This window comes from Nerophis ophidion, linkage group LG01 (assembly GCF_033978795.1).
Source record: "Nerophis ophidion isolate RoL-2023_Sa linkage group LG01, RoL_Noph_v1.0, whole genome shotgun sequence".
NCBI classification, from domain to species: domain Eukaryota; kingdom Metazoa; phylum Chordata; class Actinopteri; order Syngnathiformes; family Syngnathidae; genus Nerophis; species Nerophis ophidion.
In genome coordinates, this window is record NC_084611.1 from 23,075,546 (window position 1) to 23,100,750 (window position 25,205).

Here is a 25,205-nt window from a genome sequence, read left to right on the forward strand (position 1 = left end):
GGTTAGGTCCTGTGTGTCTGTAATTGCCACTGCAAAGACATTTCCATTAGGTTTGGTTCTAGTAGGCTATTAAAGCATATCTTCTTGAGCAATGTACAGTAGCTCTTTCTGACTTTGGTCTTTGGGCCAGTGTCTTGTCGTCAGCATACCAAGACGATTACAGCGAAACAGGCACCACATTAGTGTTTGTGGTATTGCTTAGCATCAGTCAGTAATAAATTCAACAAAAGCACCAGTAATGTTCTTTTCTTTTATTATTCATCACTCCTTTCTATCCCATCAGCTCTCCGTCCCCCGCCCTCCATGTCTGTAGTGATACACCCCTGGTTTAGCATTACTTCACATTAAATATACATGGGGTATTGAACAGGTTTTCTCCAAGATCGCCTAAATATGGAACCCCCCGGGCTCTGAAGGACATTCGTCATCCATCCAAAATGGCTCAAAATTAACTTTTTTTCATTTGTCCTACCAGTGACCATGTTTTTGGGGGTTTGGTAGGTTTGTTGACAAGCGAGAATAGAGGTGAGAGTAACTACTGTAAATAAAGCTGGACTAATAAGTTTTAATTTAATCATTCTCCGGGTACCTTATAATCACCTTTGTGTTTACGCTTATTATTAATTCTCTATATATTTAGTCACATTATAAATGAATGCAAAATGGAACATTTTGTAGCGAGACGATGATTGAAACAAAGCCAGAGAGCGTGATGACTGTTCCAGTCTGGTCGTCTCGACTCTGATATCACTTTTGGGTTGGGTCCAGTTATGTTTCGAGTTGCATTGCATATCAGCAATTGATGCTTTGCATGGATTTGTTTGGGTATCGGTAGATCACATTACTTGGAGGATGGGAAAGCCTTCAGATAGAAAACTCGCACCTTAAAAATAGTCTGTTAAAAAAAAACTAACTGCTTTAACAAAAGTTATATATATAAGTTAAAGTTAAAGTGACGATGATTGTCACACACACACTAGGTGTGGCGAAATTATTCTCTGCATTTGACCCGTCATCCTTGATCACCCCCCTGAGGGGTGAGGGGAGCAGTGAGCAGCAGCGGTGACTGCGCCCGGGAATCATTTTGGTGATTTAACCCCATAAGAATATTATTACAACGTTAACTCTAAAGAGGTCCTTCAAATTAATTCACATGTCCATAAAAATGGCCTCTACCTAAAAAATCCTCTCAAAACATTATACATTAATCCATCCATCATCTTCCGCTTATCCGAGGTCGGGTCGCGGGGGCAACAGCCTAAGCAGGGAAACCCAGACTTCCCTCTCCCCAGCCACTTCGTCTAGCTCTTCCCGGGGGATCCCGAGGCGTTCCCAGGCCAGCCGGGAGACATAGTCTTCCCAACGTGTCCTGGGTCTTCCCCGTGGCCTCCTACCGGTTGGACGTGCCCTAAACACCTCCCTAGGGAGGCGTTCGGGTGGCATCCTGACCAGATGCCCGAACCACCTCATCTGGCTCCTCTCGATGTGGAGGAGCAGCGGCTTTACTTTGAGTTCCTCCCGGATGGCAGAGCTTCTCACCCTATCTCTAAGGGAGAGCCCGCCACACGGCGGAGGAAACTCATTTCGGCCGCTTGTACCCGTGATCTTATCCTTTCGGTCATGACCCAAAGCTCATGACCATAGGTGAGGATGGGAACGTAGATCGACCGGTAAATTGAGAGCTTTGCCTTCCGGCTCAGCTCCTTCTTCACCACAACGGATCGGTACAACGTCCGCATTAATGAAGACGCCGCACCGATCCGCCTGTTGATCTCACGATCCACTCACGATCCACTCTTCCCTCATTATACATTAATATTATTTTAAACTTTGAACAAGTCAATCTTTGAACTACTACAGCTTTAAGAAATATAAAAACAAAATGTCAATTATATTTATGAGTTTTTTAAGGGCACCTCTAATGATTTTCCAAATTTTTTAACTGTAAATGCGTTTAGTACAGGGGTGTCGAACTCAAATACAGAGTGGGCCAAAATTTAAAACTGAACAAAGTCGCGGGCCAAGGTTGAACAATTTAACCTTTTAAGAGGGACCCAAACAAGTTTTGCATTGAATATTGAACAAGCAAGGCTTATATAACTTTAAAGTGACATGCAAAATCAAGTGTCCAATAATAATAATAATAATAAAATATCAATGGCATATAAAAAAAAATGAAATAAAAATTCAATGCCTCTTTTGTATTTGTAGCCTTCTGAGGTAATTATCAAAATAAACTTTTTCAACAGGCTAATAATACATTTGAAAATAAAATAACAATAAGGAATGAATCAAACATTCAAGCCTTGAAGTGGCAAGAGAAAGTGCATGGGGGGTTGAAGTGGGTGGGGTTGGGGGTAGGGGGGTGTATATTGTTGCATCCCGGAAGAGTTAGTGCTGCAAGGGATTATGGTTATTTGTTCTGTTGTGTTTATCTTGTGTTACGGTGTTTTGGATGTTCTCCTGAAATGTGTTTGTCATTCTTGTTTGGTGTGGGTTCACAGTGTGGTGCATATTTGTAACTGTGTTAAAGTTGTTTATACGGCCACCCTCGGCTGTTGACCAAGTATGCGTTGCATTTACTTGTGTCTGTGTGTAAAAGCCGCATATATTATGTGACTGGGCCGGCACGCTGTTTGTATGGAGGAACAGCGGACGTGGACGACAGATTGTGGAGGACGCTAAAGGCAGTGCCTTTAAGGCCCGCCCCCAATATTGTTGTCCGGGTGGAAATCGGGAGAAATTGGGGAAAATGGATGGCTTGGGAGATTTTCAGGAGGGGCACTGAACCTCGGGAGTCTCCCGGGAAAATGGGGAGGGTTGGCAAGTATGAGAATTTGCGGTGTTACAGCGGGAGTGGGGGGGGGGAATAATACCAGCGGGCCAGCTCGAATGTTAAATTGATATTGCCTCAAGGGCCAAATGAAATTACACGGCGGGCCAAATTTGGCCCACGGGCCAGAGTTTGACATCCAAGGTTTAGTATGTCGGATACTTGTTAAAAATGACACCAAGGCATCCGATCACAAGATTAATGTATTTTTATGTGAGCTGGCACACAGTTTTGGATGCCTCAAAATGCTGTGTTTCGCAGTCTTTTTTTAACAGTGGGCCATTTGTGACATCACAGATTTACAGACGTACTTATGTGGGCATTTCGAGTGTATGCTATCTGCTTGGCCCCTCCTCTCTACTGAGCCAAGAATGTTGGCTACTACATGGAGCCTTCCGTGTCATACTGTCCCGTCTTATGCCATCGTGTCTGCTTTGATGTGTACACAAAAAAAAGGATTAAGCCATCCCGTTTTATGCCATCGTGTCTGCTTTGATGTGTACACAAAAAAAAGGATTTCTGTGTTTTTACACTTACCCAACTTTTCCACCACAGAGGTGCCACTTAAATATTAACACTGAATTAGTAATCTTACTCTTAATTGTAATCGAATTCAATAATCATATCTAACCTACTTACATTTTAACACAGTTTTCAACTTTATCAAGTCTTAGGTCAGGCTGATTACAAAAATGAATACTGATCAATTCTACTGCAAAAGTAGGGACTCATAAAAAACTGATGGAAAATAAATGTCATGTTTTGTGGTCACGTTCTGTTTGGTTTTGGACTCATTGTGCACTCTTGTTTGTTTTGTCACCATGAAAACTCATTAGTTTCACCTGTTATGTGTTCACGACTCACGCACCTGATTTGTTTGGACTTACACACCTGGCAATCACTGCACCACTATTTAAGCTTGTAGTTGCCAGGCAGTCAAGCTGGCGACATCACCCTCTATCATCCATGCTGATGATCCATGCTCTTTTCTCGTTCCAAGTAAGTTTTTGTTATTCATGCCATAGTTTGCAAGTTTTCTTTTATGTCCATAATTTACGTTATAGAAATAGTTTTTATTTTCATAGCCAAGTTTTGTACCTCCGCTGAGAGCACTTTTTGTTTATACCCTTTGTTTTTGTAATATTTTCTAGTTAATAATAAAATATGCCATTACCTTCACGCCATGTTCGTTCCAATCGCTTTGCACCACAGGAAAACAAACCGCACCAAAGTCCAAGTCTCGACAATAAATGTACATAAAATTATGCAGGGCTAAATTAAATACATTCTAACTAAATTACGTGATCCATAATAATAATATACCTGTTAATAAAATTAAAATGCAAAGGAAAATACAGCTTCACCACATTTTTGCATATAAGAAACGTCTCTATGACTTTAGCACCAGACTTCTTCTGTTTGTTTGAAATTGTCATTATTGCCACAAGTGATGGAAAAGTGTATGACAACTGCGTACCAGTGCATCCCATATGGACCACAGCCGTGAGACACATTTTTGGCGGCCCTGTAGGGGGGTGTTGGCTGCTCGTTGTTGGGCCTCGAGCACCTAAAGTTAAGACACACTGTTACAGGTGTACCTAATGTTGTGACCGGTGAATCTATATAATGTTTATTGAAGCTTGTTGTGTCTTTCCTTTTTTTTTTTTTTTTTTTTTTTCTTTGTCATGAAAAAGGGACGTTTTTGTCATGAAAAAGGGAGGTTTTTGTGGTTGGTGCCCTAATTGTAAGTGTATATTGTTTTTTTATAGTGATTTACTTAAAAAAAAAATATATATATAGATATATATATATATATTTTTTTAAATAAAAATGAATAAAAATTCTTCTGCGGCCTGGTACCAATCGGGGCACGGCCCGGTGGTTGGGGACCACTGATCTAGACGATAAGGAAAATATGTTAAATATCGATTACAATCATTATTTGTCCCCACTAAACCTCAAGGCCAATGTGTTTAAATAAGCCTGCATGTTTTATTGGGAAAATTAAACAAAAAACTGAAATAAAATGTGTTTATTATTATTAGGCACTGAGATGGATCAGTGATTAACTTGTTTTCCCTAGTGTATTTTTTTTTAAACAAACACTGTTGAGGTCCTTTGTAGAAAAAAATTTTAGTTTGCCAAAAACTGTTGAGAAATAAATATATATATTTGAAAAAGTTCCCCCAATTTAAACAAGTACATTTTGTGAGCAATACATATTAAACACTAATTATGTGGTCAGTTTGGTTACATAGCGCCACAAAAAAAAAAAAAAAAAATTGTAACACAAAGAGGCCCTGCGATGAGGTGGCAACTTGTCCAAGGTGTAAAGTGCCTTCCACCCGTGTGCAGCTGGGATAGGCTCCATAAGGGACAAGTGGTAGTAAATGGATGGATGGAGTAACACAAACACATGCTTTATTTTCCATACAAACAATTATCCAACATTTGTAGAGATACATTAACATTTCAGTAGCAAGTCACACTTCCTGAAAACAAGTTGAAATTGTTTTTTTGCATGCTTTGAATAGGAAAAGTAGCACTACCAAATGAACTAATGTAAAAATTCAAAATTGAAGGCCAGCGGCTGAGCAAAATAAAGGGTTGCATTAGCTTGTGTTGGGATCAATGTGGGTTAAAAAGTGTGTTTAATGGTTTTCATCAGAAATATATTTTGTTAGAAATGTGCCCTTTTTTTTGTCATTGTGCCATTTAGGCAAATGAAAATTAATAATAATTGTTGGGCCTGTGATGAGGTGGCGACTTGTCCAAGGTGTACCCCTGCAGCTGGGAAAAATAGGTTCCAGCACCCCCCGCTACCCAGAAAGGGACAAGTGGTAGGAAATGGATGGACGGATGCATGTGTGTCATTAATCAAAATAAACATACAGTCAAAAGTTTTGCCCTAAATTAAGCATGTTCAAACATAAAAATGGCTGAATGAACAAAAAATACCAATACTGCGGAATTGGCCTCTTGACGAGACCAAACCAATCAGATCATGCTGTTCAGTAACGTGGCCACTGATTGGCTCAGCCTCAGGCAGCATTACTATGTTGGATTAACAGAGTGTAAAAAAGTCAAAGTACCAATGATTGTCACACACATACTAGATGTGGTGAAATTATTCTCTGCATTTGACCCATCACCCTTGATCACCCCCTGGGAGGTGAGGGGAGCAGTGATTTAACCCCCAATTCCAACCCTTAATGCTGAGTGCCAAGCAGGGAGGTAATGGGTCCCGTTGTTATAGTCTTTGGTATGACTCGGCCGGGGTTTGAACTCACGACCTACCGATCTCAGGGCAGACACTCTAACCCAGGGGTCGGGAACCTTTTTGGCTGAGAGAGCCAAAAAGCCAAATATTTTAAAATATATTTCCGCAAGAGCCATATAATATTTTTTTTAACACTGAACACAACTAAACACGTACATTTTTAAGTAAGACCAACATTCCTAGAGTATAATACGTCTCTTATTCTTTGTAATAACATTGTTATTCTGAAGCTAACTGTGGAGGGGGCGTGGCCTGCGGGCCTGCAGCGACAGGTGCGTAGATGGCCCACCAGGGCCTTGTTATCTAATCACCTGTCGCTCTGTTATAAGCAGCAGCCAGGAGGAGAGACTGGGTTGGGGCTGGAAATACTATTGCTGGAAAGCAACTGAGAGACTTATTGAAAAATGAAACAATATTGTAACCCTGAAACAGGCTCTCATGTCGGTGCTTGGGGGTCTGAAGAACCCCCAGGAGGGCAAGCCTTACACTAACCAATAATAAATAAATAACTTCTTACCATTAACGCAACTTCTTGAACAGGTGCTGTAGAAAATGGATGGATGGATTAAAAATGCAGGAGAATGTTTTATACTTTGAACATTATTTTTAACACTGTGATTACAAGTGGAATTATTCATTACTTATCGTGTTAAGCAACGTCAGCTCAGATTTATCAGAGAGCCGGATGCAGTCATCAAAAGAGCCACATCTGGCTCTAGGGCCATAGGTTCCCTATCCCTGCTCCAACCACTAGGCCAGGGGTGTCAAACTCAAATACAGACTGGGCCAAAATTTAAAACTGAACAAAGTCGCGGGCCAAGGTTGAACAAATGAACCTTTTAATAGGGACCCAAACAAGTTTTGCATTGAATATTGAACAATCAAGGCTTATATAACTTTAAAGTGACATGCAAAATCAAGTTTCCAATAATAATAATAATAATAATAATAATAATAATAAAAATATCAATGGCATATCAAATAAAATTGAACTAAACATTCAATGCCTCTTTTGTATTTGCAGCCTTCTGAGGTAATTATCAAAATAAACTTTTCCAACAGGCTAATAATACATTTGAAAATAAAATAATAAAGAATGAATCAAACATTCAAGCCTTGAAGTGGCAAGAGAAAGTACATGGGGGGGTTGAGGTGGGCGGGGTTGGGGGTGGGGGGGTGTATATAATTGCGACCCGGAAGAGTTAGTGCTGCAAGGGATTATGGTTATTTGTTCTGTTGTGTTTATCTTGTGTTTCGGATGTTCTCCTGAAATGTGTTTGTCATTCTTGTTTGGTGTGGGTTCACAGTGGGGTGTATATTTGTAACAGTGTTGAAGTTGTTTATACGGCCACCCTCGGCTGTTGACCAATTATGCCTTGCATTTACTTGTGTCTGTGTGTAAAAACCGCATATATTATGTGACTGGGCCGGCACGCTGTTTGTATGGAGGAAAAGCGGACGTGGACGACAGGTTGTGGTGGACGCTAAAGGCAGTGCCTTTAAGGCCTGCCCCCAATATTGTTGTCCGGGTGGAAATCGGGGAAAATGGATGGCTCGGGAGATTTTCAGGAGGGGCACTGAACTTCGGGAGTCTCCCGGGAAAATGGGGAGGGTTGGCAAGTATGAGAATTTGCGGTGTTACAGCGGGGGGGGTGTATAATACCGGCGGGCCAGCTCGAATGTTAAATTGATATTGCCTCAAGTGTCATGATCCACGTCTTGGATCATGGCATATTCTGGTTTTGGTTCTGTCTCGTATTTGTCTTCCTCAGTTCTTTGTGGCACTTCCTGGTTTTGTTTCCGTTGTCATAGTTACCCATTTAGTGTCACCTGTCTCTGCTTTGATATATGCCCGCCTCTGTTTGACATTCAGTCTTGGACTCTTGCTTGCTACACACAACAGCTGACGCCGCTCTTCCAACATTGTGGTAAATCTATTTTTGTATACTTGTTAGCTTCTATGCTATTTTGTTTGTTTATGTCCCTAGCTTCCACGCTAGCTCCCTTTGTTCTTTCTAGCTCCCAAGCTAGTTCTGTTGGTTTTTGGTTAGTGCCTTTGTGCAAGTGTTTTTGTTCTTAGTTTGTTTTATTATATAAATCAATTCTTATTCTTACCTTACGCTGTGTTCCATCTTCGCTGCACTCACGAGAGAACAACTCGTCACCACAATGCCACCGAGACGTCACATCAAGGGCCAAATGAAATTACACAGCGGGCCAAATTTGGGCCACAGGCTAGAGTTTGACACCCAAGCACTAGGCCATAAGGTGACTAGAGGCTGTTATTTCATGTCTACAGGGCTCTCTAGTTTAAAAGTGTATTTTTATTTTTTTAATGCTTTTGCTATTAAACTATTCTATTTGTAATTAATGAGTCCTACTTTGCGAAAATTCATTAATCAGGGTCACGTCTGGAAGCAATCAACAGCGAAAAAAAGAGGGATTACTGTATTCATATTTCCTTCAAAGGTGCAAGTCTTTCTATTCTGCTATTTCAAGTGGTTTCCACTAGAGTACAGCAGAGTGCCAAGTTTTTGTCAGACAATGAGCTAAGTTTTTCTATCAAATGTAACAGAACCCCAGGATGAGATTGATTGATTGAAACTTTTATTTCTAGATTGCACAGTACAGCACATATTCCGTACAATTGACCACTAAATGGTGACACCCGAATAAGTTTTTCAACTTGTTTAAGTCGGGTCCACGTTAATCAATTCATGGTAAAAGAGAGTGAGCCCACTTCCTTTTTCATTACACTAGAAGAGCATGTCAGGACTCTACTCGAGTCCCCGTAAGCACGTCCCAGAGGAGACAGTGAAGCAATTAGAATGTGGGTCACCGCCAGAGCTGCCTGGGAAAATAGGATAGAGGGGACATGTTGACCTTTGACTAAAAACAGACTGTTTTTGATGACGGTGATATAGCATTGGCTTAAGTTTCTAACTAATTGGGTATAGATTCAGTTAAGCTTTTTTCTTCCGTCATAAGTAAATATTTGGACCTTAACAAAGGGAGTGAGATTATCACTCCCTGTGTTAGCGTGAAAAAAATGCTCTCCCGAGATCCATCAGCTCTGAAGAAAAAGGGACAGTCAATTAAAATGGCAGAGCTAAAAAGAGACGCAGTCAGGGAAAAAGTGTGACAGAAAGAGAGCGACGAGTGGAGTGACTGGATGGAGAACCAAAGCAAGTAACGATGAGGAGGTAATATCAGAACGACCCGGCCGAGGAAGACGAGGGCACAACTACGATGAGCGTGCGCTGGGAGACGGAGGGCCTCCAGACGGTTGGAATTGTGTGTTTGGTCATCATGTTCCTCAAACTCATGCACCTGCTGGGCCTCATCGACATCACCGAGACCGGTGAGGTGCAGGATCACTATGTTCGGTTGGGAATTTATTGACATTTCCGCAATACTTTCTTTTGTTTTGCCTATAGTTTACTTAATTAAAAATGACTGTCACTTAATGTATGTTATAAAATGCTGCAATTGGCTTACAAAGTACGGTGCTTTTGCCTGATTGTATAAAAGACATATCTTTGTAGTGTCTCTGAAATGGGATTTAGTTATTACACAAAACTAAAATTACATTGACTCAAATATTAAAAATGTGTACTTTTAATATATACAGTATGTACATATATATATAAATATAAATATATATATATATATACATATATATATATATATATATATATATATATCCATCCATCTTCTTCCGCTTATCGGAGGTCGGGTCGCGGGGGCAGCAGCCTAAGCAGGGAAGCCCAGACTTCCCTCTCCCCAGCCACTTCGTCCAACTCTTCCCGGGGGATCCTGAGGCGTTCCCAGGCCAGCCAGGAGACATAGTCTTCTCAACGTGTCCTGGGTCTTCCCCGTGGCCTCCTACTGGTTGGACATGCCCTAGGGAGGCATTCGGGTGGCATCCTGACCATATCCGAACCACCTTAACTGGCTCCTCTCGATGTGGAGGAGCAGCGGCTCTACTTTGAGCTCCCCCCGGATGGCAGAGTTTCTCACCCTATCTCTAAGGGAGAGCCCCGCCACCCGGCAGAGGAAACTAATTTCGGCCATTTGTACCCATGAGCCTGTGTTACCATATATATATATATATATATATATATATATATATATATATATATATATATATATATATATATATATATATATATGTCTTGGTTGGATTATCCAGAGAATAGTGCTCGATACCGTGGTAGAGTGCAATATGTAGGTGTGGGAAAAATCACAAGACTACTTCATCTCTACAGAACTGTTTCATGAGGGGTTCCCTCAATCATCAGGAGATTTTAATGGAAGCATTCACATACAATGGTTTATATATAGGGCACAGAGTGGGTGGGTACAGGCAGGCGTAGGGGCGTGGTGATTGGCTCATGTGTTACCTGGGAGGTGTTTCCGTCTGTGGCGGCATGTTGAAATGATTTCACTGCGCTTGTTGAGGGATGACAGATCTGGATGATATATAATAAACAGTTTCTCTTTTAAGCATAGGTTGCGTCTTTTATTACCACTGTTGTAAGGTGTGCTGGATGGAAGAATTTGCCATGTTATTGAATATTCAACATTATTGTCTTTGAGGTTCCAAATGTGTTTGCTAAGTTCTGTAGAATTCCGCAAAGTCTGGTTCCTAAAGGAGGCGTTGTGATTATTCCATCTTGTTTTGAACGCTCCTTCGGTTAATCCTACGTACGTGTCGGATGTGTTAATGTCCTTGCGTGTTACCTTTGCTTGGTAAACGACTGATGTCTGTAAGCACCATCCGTTGAGAGGGCAATCAGGTTTCTTGCGACAGTTACATTCCTTATGGGTTTCAGAGTCGTTTAGTCTGGGGGTAGGCAGTCCTTTTGCAATTGCTTTGTTGTGGTTTGAAATGATTTGTTGTATTTTATTCATACAGCTGTAGCTCAATTTAATGTTGTTCTTGTTGAATATTATTCTTAGGGTGTTGCCTTTGGGCAACACCCTTGATCGACAAACACTTCCCCAAAGGCAGTTATTTGGACACTAGGGGAACATTAAAGGGTTAGGGTTACTAATAAATAATAATTCGGAGGTTATTGAGGCAACACTCTTAGTCAATGGATTACTGGTTGTATAATAGGCCATGCAGAATAAGGCATTAATAAGTACATAATGATGACTAATTAAGAGCCAATATGTTACTAATTTGCATGTTAATAAGCAACTAATTAATGGTGAATATGTGTTCCCTATAGTCAAGGTTTTCTGTGGTTTATCCGTTATACATTTCTCGATACCGGGGTAAAGCGGAATATACGGTAGGTCAGGAAAAAACACAGAGGCTATTTCATCCCTACAAGCCTGTTCCCTGACCTAACGTGTGTATATATATATATATATATATATATATATATATATATATATATACAGTGATTCATTGAGTGATTCAAAAAGAATACACAGAAATCATTACGCATTTATTCAGTTTTAGAGCACTGTAATAGACTGAATCAATGGTCATTTGATATAGGAGTTATTCAAGTTTTATTGTGTTACAAATTCACCGTTGTGGTTGTGTAATCCTATCGGCGCCGCTCAATTGTGTGTAGACCACGTGTTTATTTACCCTCAAAATGGCGACTCCTGAACAGAAGGTGTTTTGTGTGCTTAAGTTTGCGAAAACTAATGCCATCGTCACGGTGCAGCGTGCTTTTAGAACAGAATTTGGCATTAATCCACCCCATCGTGAGAGCGTTCGATGGTGGGTTAAACAGTTTAAAGACACTGGCTGCTTGTGAAAGAGTCCAGGAAGACCCCGATGACATGAAAGATCGAATAACAGCAGCAATCAGCACAGTGGATCGCAACATATATATATATATATATATATATATATATATATATATATATATATATATATATATATATATATATCTATATATATAGATATATATCTATATATATACATATGTATATATATACATAGATATATATCTATATACATATATATATATATATATACATATATCTATATCTATATATACATATATATATATATATAGATATAGATATATATATATATATATGGATATATATATATATATATACAAACCTTGGTTCCATGAGTTGGGAAATTGTGTTAGATGTAAATATAAACGGAATACAATGATTTGCAAATCCTTTTCAACCCATATTCATTTGAATGCACTACAAAGACAATATATTTGATGTTTAAACTCATAAACTTTATTATTTTTTTTGCAAATAATAATTACCTTAGAATTTCATGGCTGCAACATGTGCCAAAGTAGTTGGGAAAGGGCATGTTCACCATTGTGTTTCATAACTTTTTCTTTTCACAAAACTCAATAAACGTTTGGGAACTGAGGAAACTAATTGTTGAAGCTTTGAAAGTGGAATTCTTTCCCATTATTGTTTTATGTAGAGCTTCAGTCGTTCAACAGTCCGGGGTCTCCGCTGTCGTATTTCACGCTTCATAATGCGCCACACATTTTCGATGGGAGACAGGTCTGGACTGCAGGCGGGCCAGGAAAGTACCAGCACTCTTTTTTTACAAAGCCACGCTGTTGTAACACGTGCTGAATGTGGCTTGGCATTGTCTTGCTGAAATAAGCAGGGGCGTCCATGAAAAAGACGGCGCTTAGATGGCAGCATATGTTGATCCAAAACCTTTATGTACCTTTCAACATTAATGGTGCCTTCACACTAATGCACCCCCATACCTTCACAGATGCTGAACATCAAATATGTTGTCTTTGTAACATATTCAACTGAATATTTGTTGAAAATAATTTGCAAATCATTGTATTCCATTTATATTTACATCTAACACAATTTTCCAACTCAAATGGAAACGGGGTTTGTAGATATATATGTATATTTTTTCTTTCTTTCACTATGTATATACAGTATATATATATATATATATATATATATATATATATATATATATATATATATGTGTGTATGGATATATCTGTAAGTATATATATATATATATATATCCATCCATCCATTTTCTACCGCTTATTCCCTTCCGGGGTCGCGGGGGGCGCTGGCGCCTATATGTGTGTATGTATATATCTGTAAGTATATATATATATATATATATATATTTACAGATATATACATACACATATATATATATATATACATATATATATATATATATATATATGTATATATATATATATCTATATATACATATGTATGTATGTATTGACTTTTAACTTTGACTTTGATTGAAAAAGTTAACATTTATTTGACAAAAAATCAATATCAGTAAAATCATATTTCATTAAACATGTTTTATTGCTGTACTCTGCTTTATTGATCAGCATTTTCCTAAAATTGCCATCATACCTCCTCTGTTGTTTGCTAACTTGCCCAAACTTCTCGCTTGTGTCCCATGTTTTATCCCTCCAGATTTCTGGTTTGTTTGTGTGAGTGACGGAAAGAAAAATTTTGACTCCTCATGGCTTTCCTGACAGTTTTTCTCGGATAGGAACTATTATAGGAAAGTTATTACTGATTGGCTTGACAAAGTATTAACAAATAATGTCTCTGAAATACTGCTTTGACCTGAATAAGACCGCCCTGAATATTTTACCAATTATACCATGCCAACTTTATTTGTAAAGCCCTTTTAAAAAACAACCACAGTTGAAGAACAAAGGGCTGTATACCACAAAGAAATAGAGGCATAAAACAGACTAAAAAAATAACATTTAAAACAGAAGTAAAATACATATTGAAAAAGCAAATACAAATCATCCTAAGAACAATTTGTTAGATAAAAAGCAGTAAATAAGTTAAAAAACATTTTAAAAAGTTCAAAACAGTTTAAAGTCTCATGCTGGGTTAAAATCCAGTGAATAAAAATGGGTTTTAAGAAGGGTCTTAAAAGTAGGCAAAGAAGGGGCCTGTCTCACATGGAGAGGGAGATTGGTCCAGAGTTTGGGACCTGCAACCATACTTGCCAACCCTCCCGGATTTTCCGTGAGACTCCCGAAATTTAGCGCCTCTACCGAAAACCTCCCGGGACAAATTTCCTCCCGAAATTCAGGCGGAGCTGGAGGCCAAGCATCCTCCAGCTCCGTGCGGACCTGAGTGACGTGTCGACAGCCTGTTTTCACGTCCGCTTTCCCACAATATAAACAGCGAGCCTGCCCAATGATGTTATAACTGTAGAATGATTGATGGCGAGTTATTGGTTTCTTATGTGGGTTTATTGTTAGGCAGTTTCATTAACGTCCTCCCAGCGCGGTAAAAACACACAACAACAGCAATCACGTTTTCGTCTGCCGTAAGCAGCAATGTTGTGACACTCATAAACAGGACAATACAGCCATCTACTGTACATGCATATGTGACAATAACATATACGGCTTTTAGAGAGTGCAGAAGAACGAGGAAGATACAGTCATGGCGACGCCGACGACGAGTAAGATGAAGAAATACGCTTGTAAATTCCAAACCGCAGCTGCGATTGGACCTGGATAGCCTCCGGGAAGAAGTAGTGGACTACCAATTGCTTGGCAGTGAAGATCTTCCTCAGGAAGCAAAGATTGACCGGTTCTGGGCCATGTTAGAGAGAGATGGAAGATGCCAGACTTTAGTGCATCTGATGAACGCATTCATCAGAGAGTGTGTTCAGCATCGTTAGAAAAATAGTGACAGAGAATAGAACAAAGATGGACAAGTTTACCCTTAGCACAAAAATGAGTAGATGAGTGTTATGTGTGTGTGTGTATATGTGTAAATAAATGAACACTGAAATTCAAGTATTTCTCTTATTTTTTTATACACATATATATGTATATATATATATATATATATATATATATACATATATATATATATATATATATATATGTATATATATATATATATATATATATATATATACAGCTAGAATTCACTGAAAGCCAAGTATTTCTTAAATATATATATATATGAAATACTTGACTTGGTGAATTTTATCTATATATTCCTCCCCTCTTAACCGCGCCCCCAACCGCGCTGCTCATTTGACCGACCCATCCAACCATCCATCCATCCATCATCTTCCGCTTATCCGAGGTCAGGTCGCGGGGGCAGCAGCCTAAGCAGGGAAGCCCAGACTTCCCTCTCCCCAGCCACTTCGTCTAGCTCTTCCCGGGGGATCCCGAGGCGTTCCCAGGCCAGCCGGGAGACATAGTCTTCCCAACGTGTCCTGGGTCTTCCCCGTGGCGTCCTACCGGTTGGACGTGCCCTAAACACCTCCCTCGTGAGGCGTTCGGGTGGCATCCTGACCAGATGCCCGAGCCACCTCATCTGGCTCCTCTCGATGTGGAGGAGCAGCGGCTTTACTTTGAGTTCCTCCCAGATGGCAGAGCTTTTCAGCCTATCTCTCCCGTCCAAAGGCAAAACCTAGTAACTCACTTCTAGCTGATTTTGAGAAAACAAAGGAAAACCAATCTATCTTGATGCTGTCTTACAAAGATCTACAAAGTCATCAAACGTATAGATGTTTTCTTGAGCTTTCATTTTCTTGCCGATTGAGCCATGGATTGAATCTGCTCTCGTGAACGTGTGCCCTTTCTCCAGATATTTTATCACAATCTCGGGTGGGCCCCATTCTGCGTTTGCACATTGGGCAAGAGCCGTGTACAGCGTCCAGTTTTTATTTTGACCTCCACAGTTATCTGCCCAAAAGAGTATGCAAGGGGAAGAATCGAGAACAATACATTTAATGAAGGTGCTTGCAACGTCCTGGGCCAATCTTCCAAATATCCCCTCGTGCCATAATATTACATAATCAGGTTGACCGTCAGCCCCCATTCGTGCAAATGTCTCATTAAAGACAATAAGGCACTGACAAAAAAGCTCTGATTGGTCGCTTGAGATACTAGGTTTTTCTATTGTATCTACGCGGTTATGTGGTAGTTGCTAGGTCCTGCCATGCGCGTAACAGCTTACTTACAGAACAAGTTACAATATCGCATACACTAATGTAAAGCATATCACCTAGGAACTCCAAAATTATTCTCAGCTCAGTTTTGATCAAAATTTAGTTACTAGGTTTTGCCTTTGGACGGGAGATCTCTAAGGGAGAGCCCCGCCACCCGGCGTAGGAAACTCATTTCGGCCGCTTGTAACGGTGATCTTATCCTTTCGGTCATGACCCAAAGCTCATGACCATAGGTAAGGATGGGAACGTAGATCAACCGGTAAATTGAGAGCTTTGCCTTCCGGCTCAGCTCCTTCTTCACCACAACGGATCGATACAACGTCCGCATTACTGAAGACGCCACACCGATCCGCCTGTCGATCTCACTATCCACTCTTCCCTCACTCGTGAACAAGACTCCTAGGTACTTGAACTCCTCCACTTGGGGCAGGGTCTCCTCCCCATTCATTTGACCCATTTTCAAAATTAGAAACACTTCCCAGGGCTTCACGGTGGCAGAGGGGTTAGTGTGTCTGCCTCACAATACGAAGTTGCTGCAGTCCTGGGTTAAAAAATCCAGGCTCGGGATCTTTCTGTGTGGAGTTTGCATGTTCTCCCCGTGAATGCGTGGGGTCCCTCCGGGTACTCTGGCTTCCTCCCACTTCCAAAGACATGCACCTGGGGATAGGTTGATTGGCAACACTGAATTGGCCCTAGTGTGTGAATGTGAGTGTGAATGTTGTCTGTCTATCTGTGTTGGCCCTGCGATGAGGTGGCGACTTGTCCAGGGTGTACCCCGCCTTCCGCCCGATTGTAGCTGAGATGGGCGCCAGCGCCCCCCGCGACTCCAAAAGGGAATAAGCGGTAGGAAATGGATGGAAATGGATGGAAACATCTCCCAGTATTAGGCAATGCAGTTTCTTTGGCAGATGTATCCTGCGATGAGGTGGCGAGTTGTCCAGGGTGTACGTCCACCTTCCGCCTGAATGCAGCTGAGATAGGATACAGCAGTGGTCCCCAACCTTTTTGTATCCGCGGACCGGTCAACGTTAAATAATTTGTCCCGCGGCCCAGGGAGGGGGGGGGATCCTTTTTTTTTTTTTTTTTGTCATGAAAAGGGGAGGTTGTTGTGGTTGGTGCACTAATTGTAAATGTATATTGTGTTTTTTATGTTGATTTAATAATTTTTTTTATTTTTATTTTTTAAATAAAAATGAATAAAAAATCCTTCTGCGGCCCGGTACCGATTCGGGTACCGGGTACCCAGTGGTCCCCAACCACCAGGCCGCGGCCCGGTGGTTGGGGACCACTGGGCTACAGCACCTCCCGCGACCCTGAAAGGGACAAGCGGTAGAAAATGGATGGATGGATGGATGGCAGATGTATGTTTAAATCTGGAGAAGACCCAAATGTGTAAATAAGAAGGCTTCATAAGTGTTAGGTCATCACAGCCTACTCCCGTCCGTTCTAGAAACATCTTGAGTGTGTGATCTGACTCTATTTCTTTCTTTTGTTTCTTCCTCTTACTATCACTCTCCATACTACTACTCTCTTTCACTCCATTCTGGTGTCTGCACCTCCTCCTCTGTTCTCTGTCTAAAGATGGTGAGTACGTAGACGGTTGGAAGCCCACCTAAACTTGCCCCTGCCTTTTTGTTTTTATTTTGAATGAATAAGCTTTTATTTATTTCCGCCTTGCAGTGCTTTCTCTTAGCGTGTGTGAACTGGCAACCAAAATCAATCGAGCACAATTCCGCCATAAAGAAAGTACCTCTCTATGCCTGTTGCTTGTGAACTTTTTGGCTATTTCTCTCTACCTGCTTCCTCTTTTCTTAACTGTGGGATCCCCGAACCACCCCCACCCCCATGCACTCAACCTCTGGACCCCACGCCCCATGTCCCCCTGCTTCTATCCTCATCTGTCCATCCGTGCATCACTCTCTCTATTCTCTCTCTCTTTCTCTCTCTCTCTGTCCCACAGACAGCAGCGACAGTGATCTGGAGCTGTCCATAGTGCGTCACCAGCCCGAAGGCCTGGACCAGCTGCAGGCTCAGACCAAGTTCACCAGGAAGGAGCTTCAGTCTCTCTACAGAGGCTTTAAGAATGTATGTTTGCAACTTCCTTGAAATAATACAGTCAATTGGATATTATACTTGGATATTTTTGGGATTTTCTTCCAAAGACCACGTGTTATGTGACATTCTTCTCTCTCTCTTCCCCTTTTTCCCATGATAAAATAATGTTTTACTATTACAACCTTTTTCATGTAATGCTGCCACTTTTTTCCTCCAACATTCTCTTTGTCTTGGACATGTCTGTTTGTCTCATGTATTTGTGTTGTATGTTCTGGAATCATCACATTTTTTTTTATGTTATCGCTCTCCTTCCGCCATTCTAGTCACTGCCGTTGTGTCCTTGGGCAAGACACTTTACCCACCTGCTCCCAGTGCCACCCACACTGGTTTAAATGTAAAAATTAGATATTGGGTTTCACCATGTAAAGCGCTTTGAGTCACTAGAGAAAAAAGCGCTATATAAATATAATTCACTTCACTTCCTTGTAATGTTTTTTTATGACAATTTTTTGGTAACAATGGTTCTCATTTTTTCCAGACAAGCTTTTTCTTGTATTTGGGTTTATTTTTTCTGGTAATGTTCTGGCTTTATTTTAGTTATTTTTTTAAATAATATTTAAACTTTATTCTTATACTGACTTTTTTCTGTCTGTTTTTTGTTGAGATTTTTAAGTCTTAAGGCACTATTTTCTTATAACACTTCAGTTTATGAACTCGGTATAACACATCATTTGTGTAATGTTATAACTTTTCCTGTACTATTCAGATATTTTTTTTCTTCTGTCTTATGTCTCTTGCCTTTTCCCATGATAAAATAATGTTTTACCATTACAACCTTTTTCATGTAATACTGCCACTTTTTTCCTCCAACATTCTCTTTGTCTTGGACATTTCTGTTTGTCTCATGTATTTGTGTTGTATGTTCTGGAATTATCACTTTTTTTTTTGATGTTGTCACTTTCCTTGTAATGTTTTATTTATGACAATTTTTTGGTAACAATGGTTCATATTTTTTCCAGACAAGCTTTTTCTTGTATTTGGGTTTACTTTTTCTGGTAATGTTCTGGCTTTATTTTAGTTATTTTTTTAAATATTTAAACTTTATTGTTATACAGACTTTTTTCTGTCTGTTTTTTTGTTGAGATTTTTAAGTCTTGAGGCACTATTTTCTTATAACACTTCAGTTTATGAACTCGGTATGACACATCATTTGTGTAATATTATAACTTTTCCTGTACTATTCAGATTTTTTTTTTCTGTCTTATGTCTCTTGCCTTTTCCCATAATAAAATAATGTTTTACCATTACAACCTTTTTCATGTAATACTGCCACTTTTTTCCTCCAACATTCTCTTTGTCTTGGACATGTCTGTTTGTCTCATGTATTTGTGTTGTATGTTCTGGAATCATCACATTTTTTTTTATGTTATCGCTCTCCTTCCGCCATTCTAGTCACTGCCGTTGTGTCCTTGGGCAAGACACTTTACCCACCTGCTCCCAGTGCCACCCACACTGGTTTAAATGTAAAAATTAGATATTGGGTTTCACTATGTAAAGCGCTTTGAGTCACTAGAGAAAAAAGCGCTATATAAATATAATTCACTTCACTTCCTTGTAATGTTTTTTTATGACAATTTTTTGGTAACAATGGTTCTCATTTTTTCCAGACAAGCTTTTTCTTGTATTTGGGTTTACTTTTTCTGGTAATGTTCTGACTTTATTTTAGTTTTTTTTCCCATAATATTACAACTTTATTGTTATACAGACTTTTTTCTGTCTGTTTTTTTTGTTGAGATTTTTAAGTCTTAAGGCACTATTTTCTTATAACACTTCAGTTCATGAACTCGGTATGACACATCATTTGTGTAATGTTATAACTTTTCCTGTACTATTCAGATATTTTTTTTTTTCTGTTTTATGTGTCTTGCCTTTTCCCATAATAAAATAATGTTTTACCATTACAACCTTTTTCATGTAATACTGCCACTTTTTTCCTCCAACATTCTCTTTGTCTTGGACATTTCTGTTTGTCTCATGTATTTGTGTTGTATGTTCTGGAATTATCACTTTTTTTTTTAAGTTATCACTTTCCTTGTAATGTGTTTTTATGACCATTTTTTGGTAACAATGGTTCTTATTTTTTCCAGGCAAGCTTTTTCTTGTATTTGGGTTTACTTTTTCTGGCAATGTTCTGACTTTATTTTATTATTTTTTTTCCATAATATTAAAACTTTATTGTTATACTGACTTTTTTCTGTCCGTTTTTTTGTTGAGATTTTTAAGTCTTAAGGCACTATTTTCTTATAACACTTCAGTTTATGAACTCGGTATAACACATCATTTGTGTAATGTTATAACTTTTCCTGTACTATTCAGATGTTTTTTTTTCTGTCATATGTGTCTTGCCTTTTCCCATAATAAAATAATGTTTTACTATTACAACCTTTTCAATGTAATACTGCCACTTTTTTCCTCCAGCATTCTCTTTGTCTTGGACATGTCTGTTTGTCTCATGTATTTGTGTTGTATGTTCTGGAATTATCACATTTTTTTTATGTTATCGCTCTCCTTCCGCCATTCTAGTCACTGCCGTTGTGTCCTTGGGCAAGACACTTTACCCAACTGCTCCCAGTGCCACCCACACTGGTTTAAATGTAAAAATTAGATATTGGGTTTCACTATGTAAAGCGCTTTGAGTCACTAGAGAAAAAAGCGCTATATAAATATAATTCACTTCACTTCCTTGTAATGTTTTTTTAGGACAATTTTTTGGTAACAATGGTTCTCATTTTTTCCAAGCAAGCTTTTTCTTGTATTTGGGTTTACTTTTTCTGGTAATGTTCTGACTTTATTTTAGTTGTTTTTTTTCATAATATTACAACTTTATTGTTATACTGACTTTTTTCTGTCTGTTTTTTTGTTGAGATTTTTAAGTCTTAAGGCACTATTTTCTTATAACACTTCAGTTTATGAACTCTGTATAACACATCATTTGTGTAATATTATAACTTTTCCTGTACTATTCAGATATTTTTTTTTCTGTCTTATGTGTCTTGTCTTTTCCCATAATAAAATAATGTTTTACCATTACAACCTTTTTCATGTAATACTGCCACTTTTTTCCTCCAACATTTTCTTTGTCTTGGACATTTCTGTTTGTCTCATGTATTTGTGTTGTATGTTCTGGAATTATCACTTTTTTTTTTTGATGTTATCACTTTCCTTATAATGTTTTTTTATGACCATTTTTTGGTAACAATGGTTCATATTTTTTCCAGACAAGCTTTTTCTTGTATTTGGGTTTACTTTTTCTGGTAATGTTCTGGCTTTATTTTAGTTATTTTTTTAAATAATATTTAAACTTTATTGTTATACTGACTTTTTTCTGTCTGTTTTTTTGTTGAGATTTTTAAGTCTTAAGGCATTATTTTCTTACAACACTTCAGTTTATGAACTCGGTATGACACATCATTTCTGTAATATTATAACTTTTCCTGTACTATTCGGATATGTTTTTTTCTGTGTTATGTCTCTTGCCTTTTCCCATAATAAAATAATGTTTTACTATTACAACCTTTTCAATGTAATACTGCCACTTTTTTCCTCCAACATTCTCTTTGTCTTGGACATTTCTGTTTGTCTCATTTATTTGTGTTGTATGTTCTGGAATTATCACTTTTTTTTTTTGATGTTGTCACTTTCCTTGTAATGTTTTTTTATGACAATTTTTTGGTAACAATGGTTATCATTTTTTCCAGACAAGCTTTTTCTTGTATTTGGGTTTACTTTTTCTGGTAATGTTCTGACTTTATTTTAGTTTTTTTTTTCATAATATTACAACTTTATTGTTATACTGACTTTTTTCTGTCTGTTTTTTTGTTGAGATTTTTAAGTCTTAAGGCACTATTTTCTTATAACACTTCAGTTTATGAACTCGGTATGACACATCATTTGTGTAATATTATAACTTTCCCTGTTCTATTCAGATATTTTTTTTCTGTCTTATGTGTCTTGCCTTTTCCCATAATAAAATAGTGTTTTACCATTACAACCTTTTTCAGGTAATACTGCAACTTTTTTCCTCCAACATTCTCTTTGTCTTGGACATTTCTGTTTGTCTCATGTATTTGTGTTGTATGTTCTGGAATTATCACTTTTTTTTTTGTTGTTGTCACTTTCCTTGTAATGTTTTTTTATGACAATTTTTTGGTAACAATGGTTCATATTTTTTCCAGACAAGCTTTTTCTTGTATTTGGGTTTACTTTTTCTGGTATTGTTCTGGCTTTATTTTAGTTATTTTTAAAAATAATATTACAGCTTTATTGTTGTACTGACTTTTTTCTGTCTGTTTTTTTTGTTGAGATTTTTAAGTCTTAAGGCACTATTTTCTTATAACACTTCAGTTTATGAACTCTGTATAACACATCATTTGTGTAATATTATAACTTTTCCTGTACTATTCAGATATTTTTTTTCTGTCTTATGTCTCTTGCCTTTTCCCATAATAAAATAATGTTTTACCATTACAACCTTTCTCATGTAATACTGCCACTTTTTTCCTCCAACATTCTCTTTGTCTTGGACCTTTCTGTTTGTCTCATGTATTTGTGTTGTATGTTCTGGAATTATCACTTTTTTTTTGATGTTGTCACTTTCCTTGTAATGTTTTTTTATGACAATTTTTTGGTAACAATGGTTCATATTTTTTCCAGACAAGCCTTTTCTTGTATTTGGGTTTACTTTTTCTGGTATTGTTCTGGCTTTATTTTAGTTATTTTTTTAAATAATATTACAACTTTATTGTTATACTGACTTTTTTCTGTCTGTTTTTTTGTTGTCTTGGACATTTCTGTTTGTCTCATGTATTTGTGTTGTATGTTCTGGAATTTACAATTTTTTTTTAATGTTATCGCTCTCCTTATAATGTTTTTTTATGACGATTTTTTGGTAACAATGGTTATTATTTTTTACAGACAAGCTTTTTCTTGTATTTGGGTTTACTTTTTCTGGTAATGTTCTGGCTTTATTTTTTGGGTTTTTAAATAATATTACAACTTTATTGTTATACTGACTTTTTTCTGTGTGATTTTGTTGAGATTTTTAAGTCTTAAGGCACTATTTTCTTATAACACTTCAGTTTATGAACTCGGTATGACACATTATTTGTGTAATATTATAACTTTTCCTGTACTATTCAGATATTTTTTTTTGTCTCGTTACACATTTATTCTATATTTTGTCTCAATTTTTGAGTAGGACGACTTGTTCACGTTATCATCTGGTTGTATTCTATTTTTTCTCGCAATATTATCACTTTTTTTCTCACAATGGTAAAACGTTATTCCCATGATAACATTTTTCTTGTAATGTTCTTTTTTTTTTCTACGTCTTTATATAAAGTACAAGCCAAAAGTTTGGACACACCTTCTCATTTCAATGAGTTTTCTTTATTTTCATGACTATTTACATTGTAGATTGTCACTGATCAACACCATGACACCTAGTGAAAACCATTTCTCCCTCCTGAATCTTATCGAGAGAATGCTAAGAGTGTGCACAACAGTAAACAGAGCAAAGGGTGACTATTTTGAAGAAATTAGCCACTTCCAAAGACATGCACCTGGGGATCGGTTGATTGGCAACACTAAATTGGCCCTAGTGTGTGAATGTGAGTGTGAATGTTGTCTGTCTATCTGTGTTGGCCCTGCGATGAGGTAGTGACTTGTCCAGGGTGTACCCCCCTAATGCAGCTGAGATAGGCTACAGCAGGGGTCACCAACGCGGTGCCCGCGGGCACCAGGTAGCCCGTAAAGACCAGATTAGTAGCCCGCTGGCCTGTTCTATTTTTTTTATTATTATTTACCAGCAAGCTGGTCTCGCTTTGCTCAACATTTTTAATTCTAAGAGAGACACAACTCAAATAGAATTTGAAAATTCAAGAAAATATTTTAAAGACTTGGTCTTCACTTGTTTAAATAAATTCATTTATTTTTTTACTTTGCTTCTTATAACTTTCAGAAAGACAATTTTAGAGAAAATTACAACCTTAAAAATTATTTTAGGATTTTTAAACACATATATCTTTTCACATTTTCAATTCCTTCTTCTTCTTTCCTGACAATTTAAATCAATGTTCAAGTAAGTTATTTTTTTTTATTGTAAAGAATAATAAATAAATTTTAATTTAATTCTTCATTTTAGCTTCTGTTTTTTGACAAAGAATATCTGTGAAATATTTATTCAAACTTATTATGATTAAAATTCAAAAAAATTATTCTGGCAAATCTAGAAAATCTGTGGAATCAAATTTAAATCTTATTTCAAAGTCTTTTGAATTTCTTTTAAAATTTTTGGTCTGGAAAATCTAGACGAAATAATGATTTTTCTTTGTTAGAAATATAGCTTGGTCCAATTTGTTATATATTCTAACAAAGTGCAGATTGTATTTTAACCTATTTAAAACATATCATCAAAATTCTAAAATTAATCTTAATCAGGAAAATATACTAATGATGTTCCATAAATTATTATTATTATTTTTTTAAAGATTCGAATTAGCTAGTTTTTTTCTTCTTTTTTTCGGTTGAATTTTGAATTTTAATGAGTCGAAATTGAAGATACACTATGTTTCAAAATTTTTTTTTCATTTTTTCCTGTTTTTTCCTCTTTTAAACCGTTCAATTAAGTGTTTTTTTTTTATCATTTATTCTCTACAAAAAAAAACTTCCGTAAAAGGAAAAAATGTACGACGGAATGACAAACAGAAATACCCATTTTTATATATATATATATATATATATATATATATATATATACATTTATTTATAAAAGGTAAATTGAGCAAATTGGCTATTTCTGGCAATTTATTTAAGTGTGTATTAAACTGGTAGCCCTTCGCATTGATCAGTACCCAAGAAGTAGCTCTTGGTTTCAAAAAGGTTGGTGACTCCTGGGCTACAGCCTCCCCTGCGACCCCAAAAGGGACTAGCGGTAGGAAATGGATGGATGGATGGATGGGATAAAATATAAAACATATTTTCAGTTATTTCACCTTTTTTTGTTAAATACATAACTCCATATG

General features: G+C 37.7%; 1 protein-coding gene across 3 annotated transcripts in view; it reads left to right on the forward strand.

The window, feature by feature from the left end:
• kcnip3b (Kv channel interacting protein 3b, calsenilin) overlaps positions 1-25,205 on the forward strand; it is a 122,574-nt gene that overhangs the window by 90,486 nt on the left and 6,883 nt on the right. For all 3 annotated transcript variants that reach the window (XM_061898670.1, XM_061898677.1, XM_061898686.1), the window contains one exon: positions 18,029-18,153. In XM_061898670.1, coding sequence (XP_061754654.1) covers positions 18,029-18,153 — 125 coding nt within the window. The remainder of the gene's footprint in view (positions 1-18,028; positions 18,154-25,205) is intronic.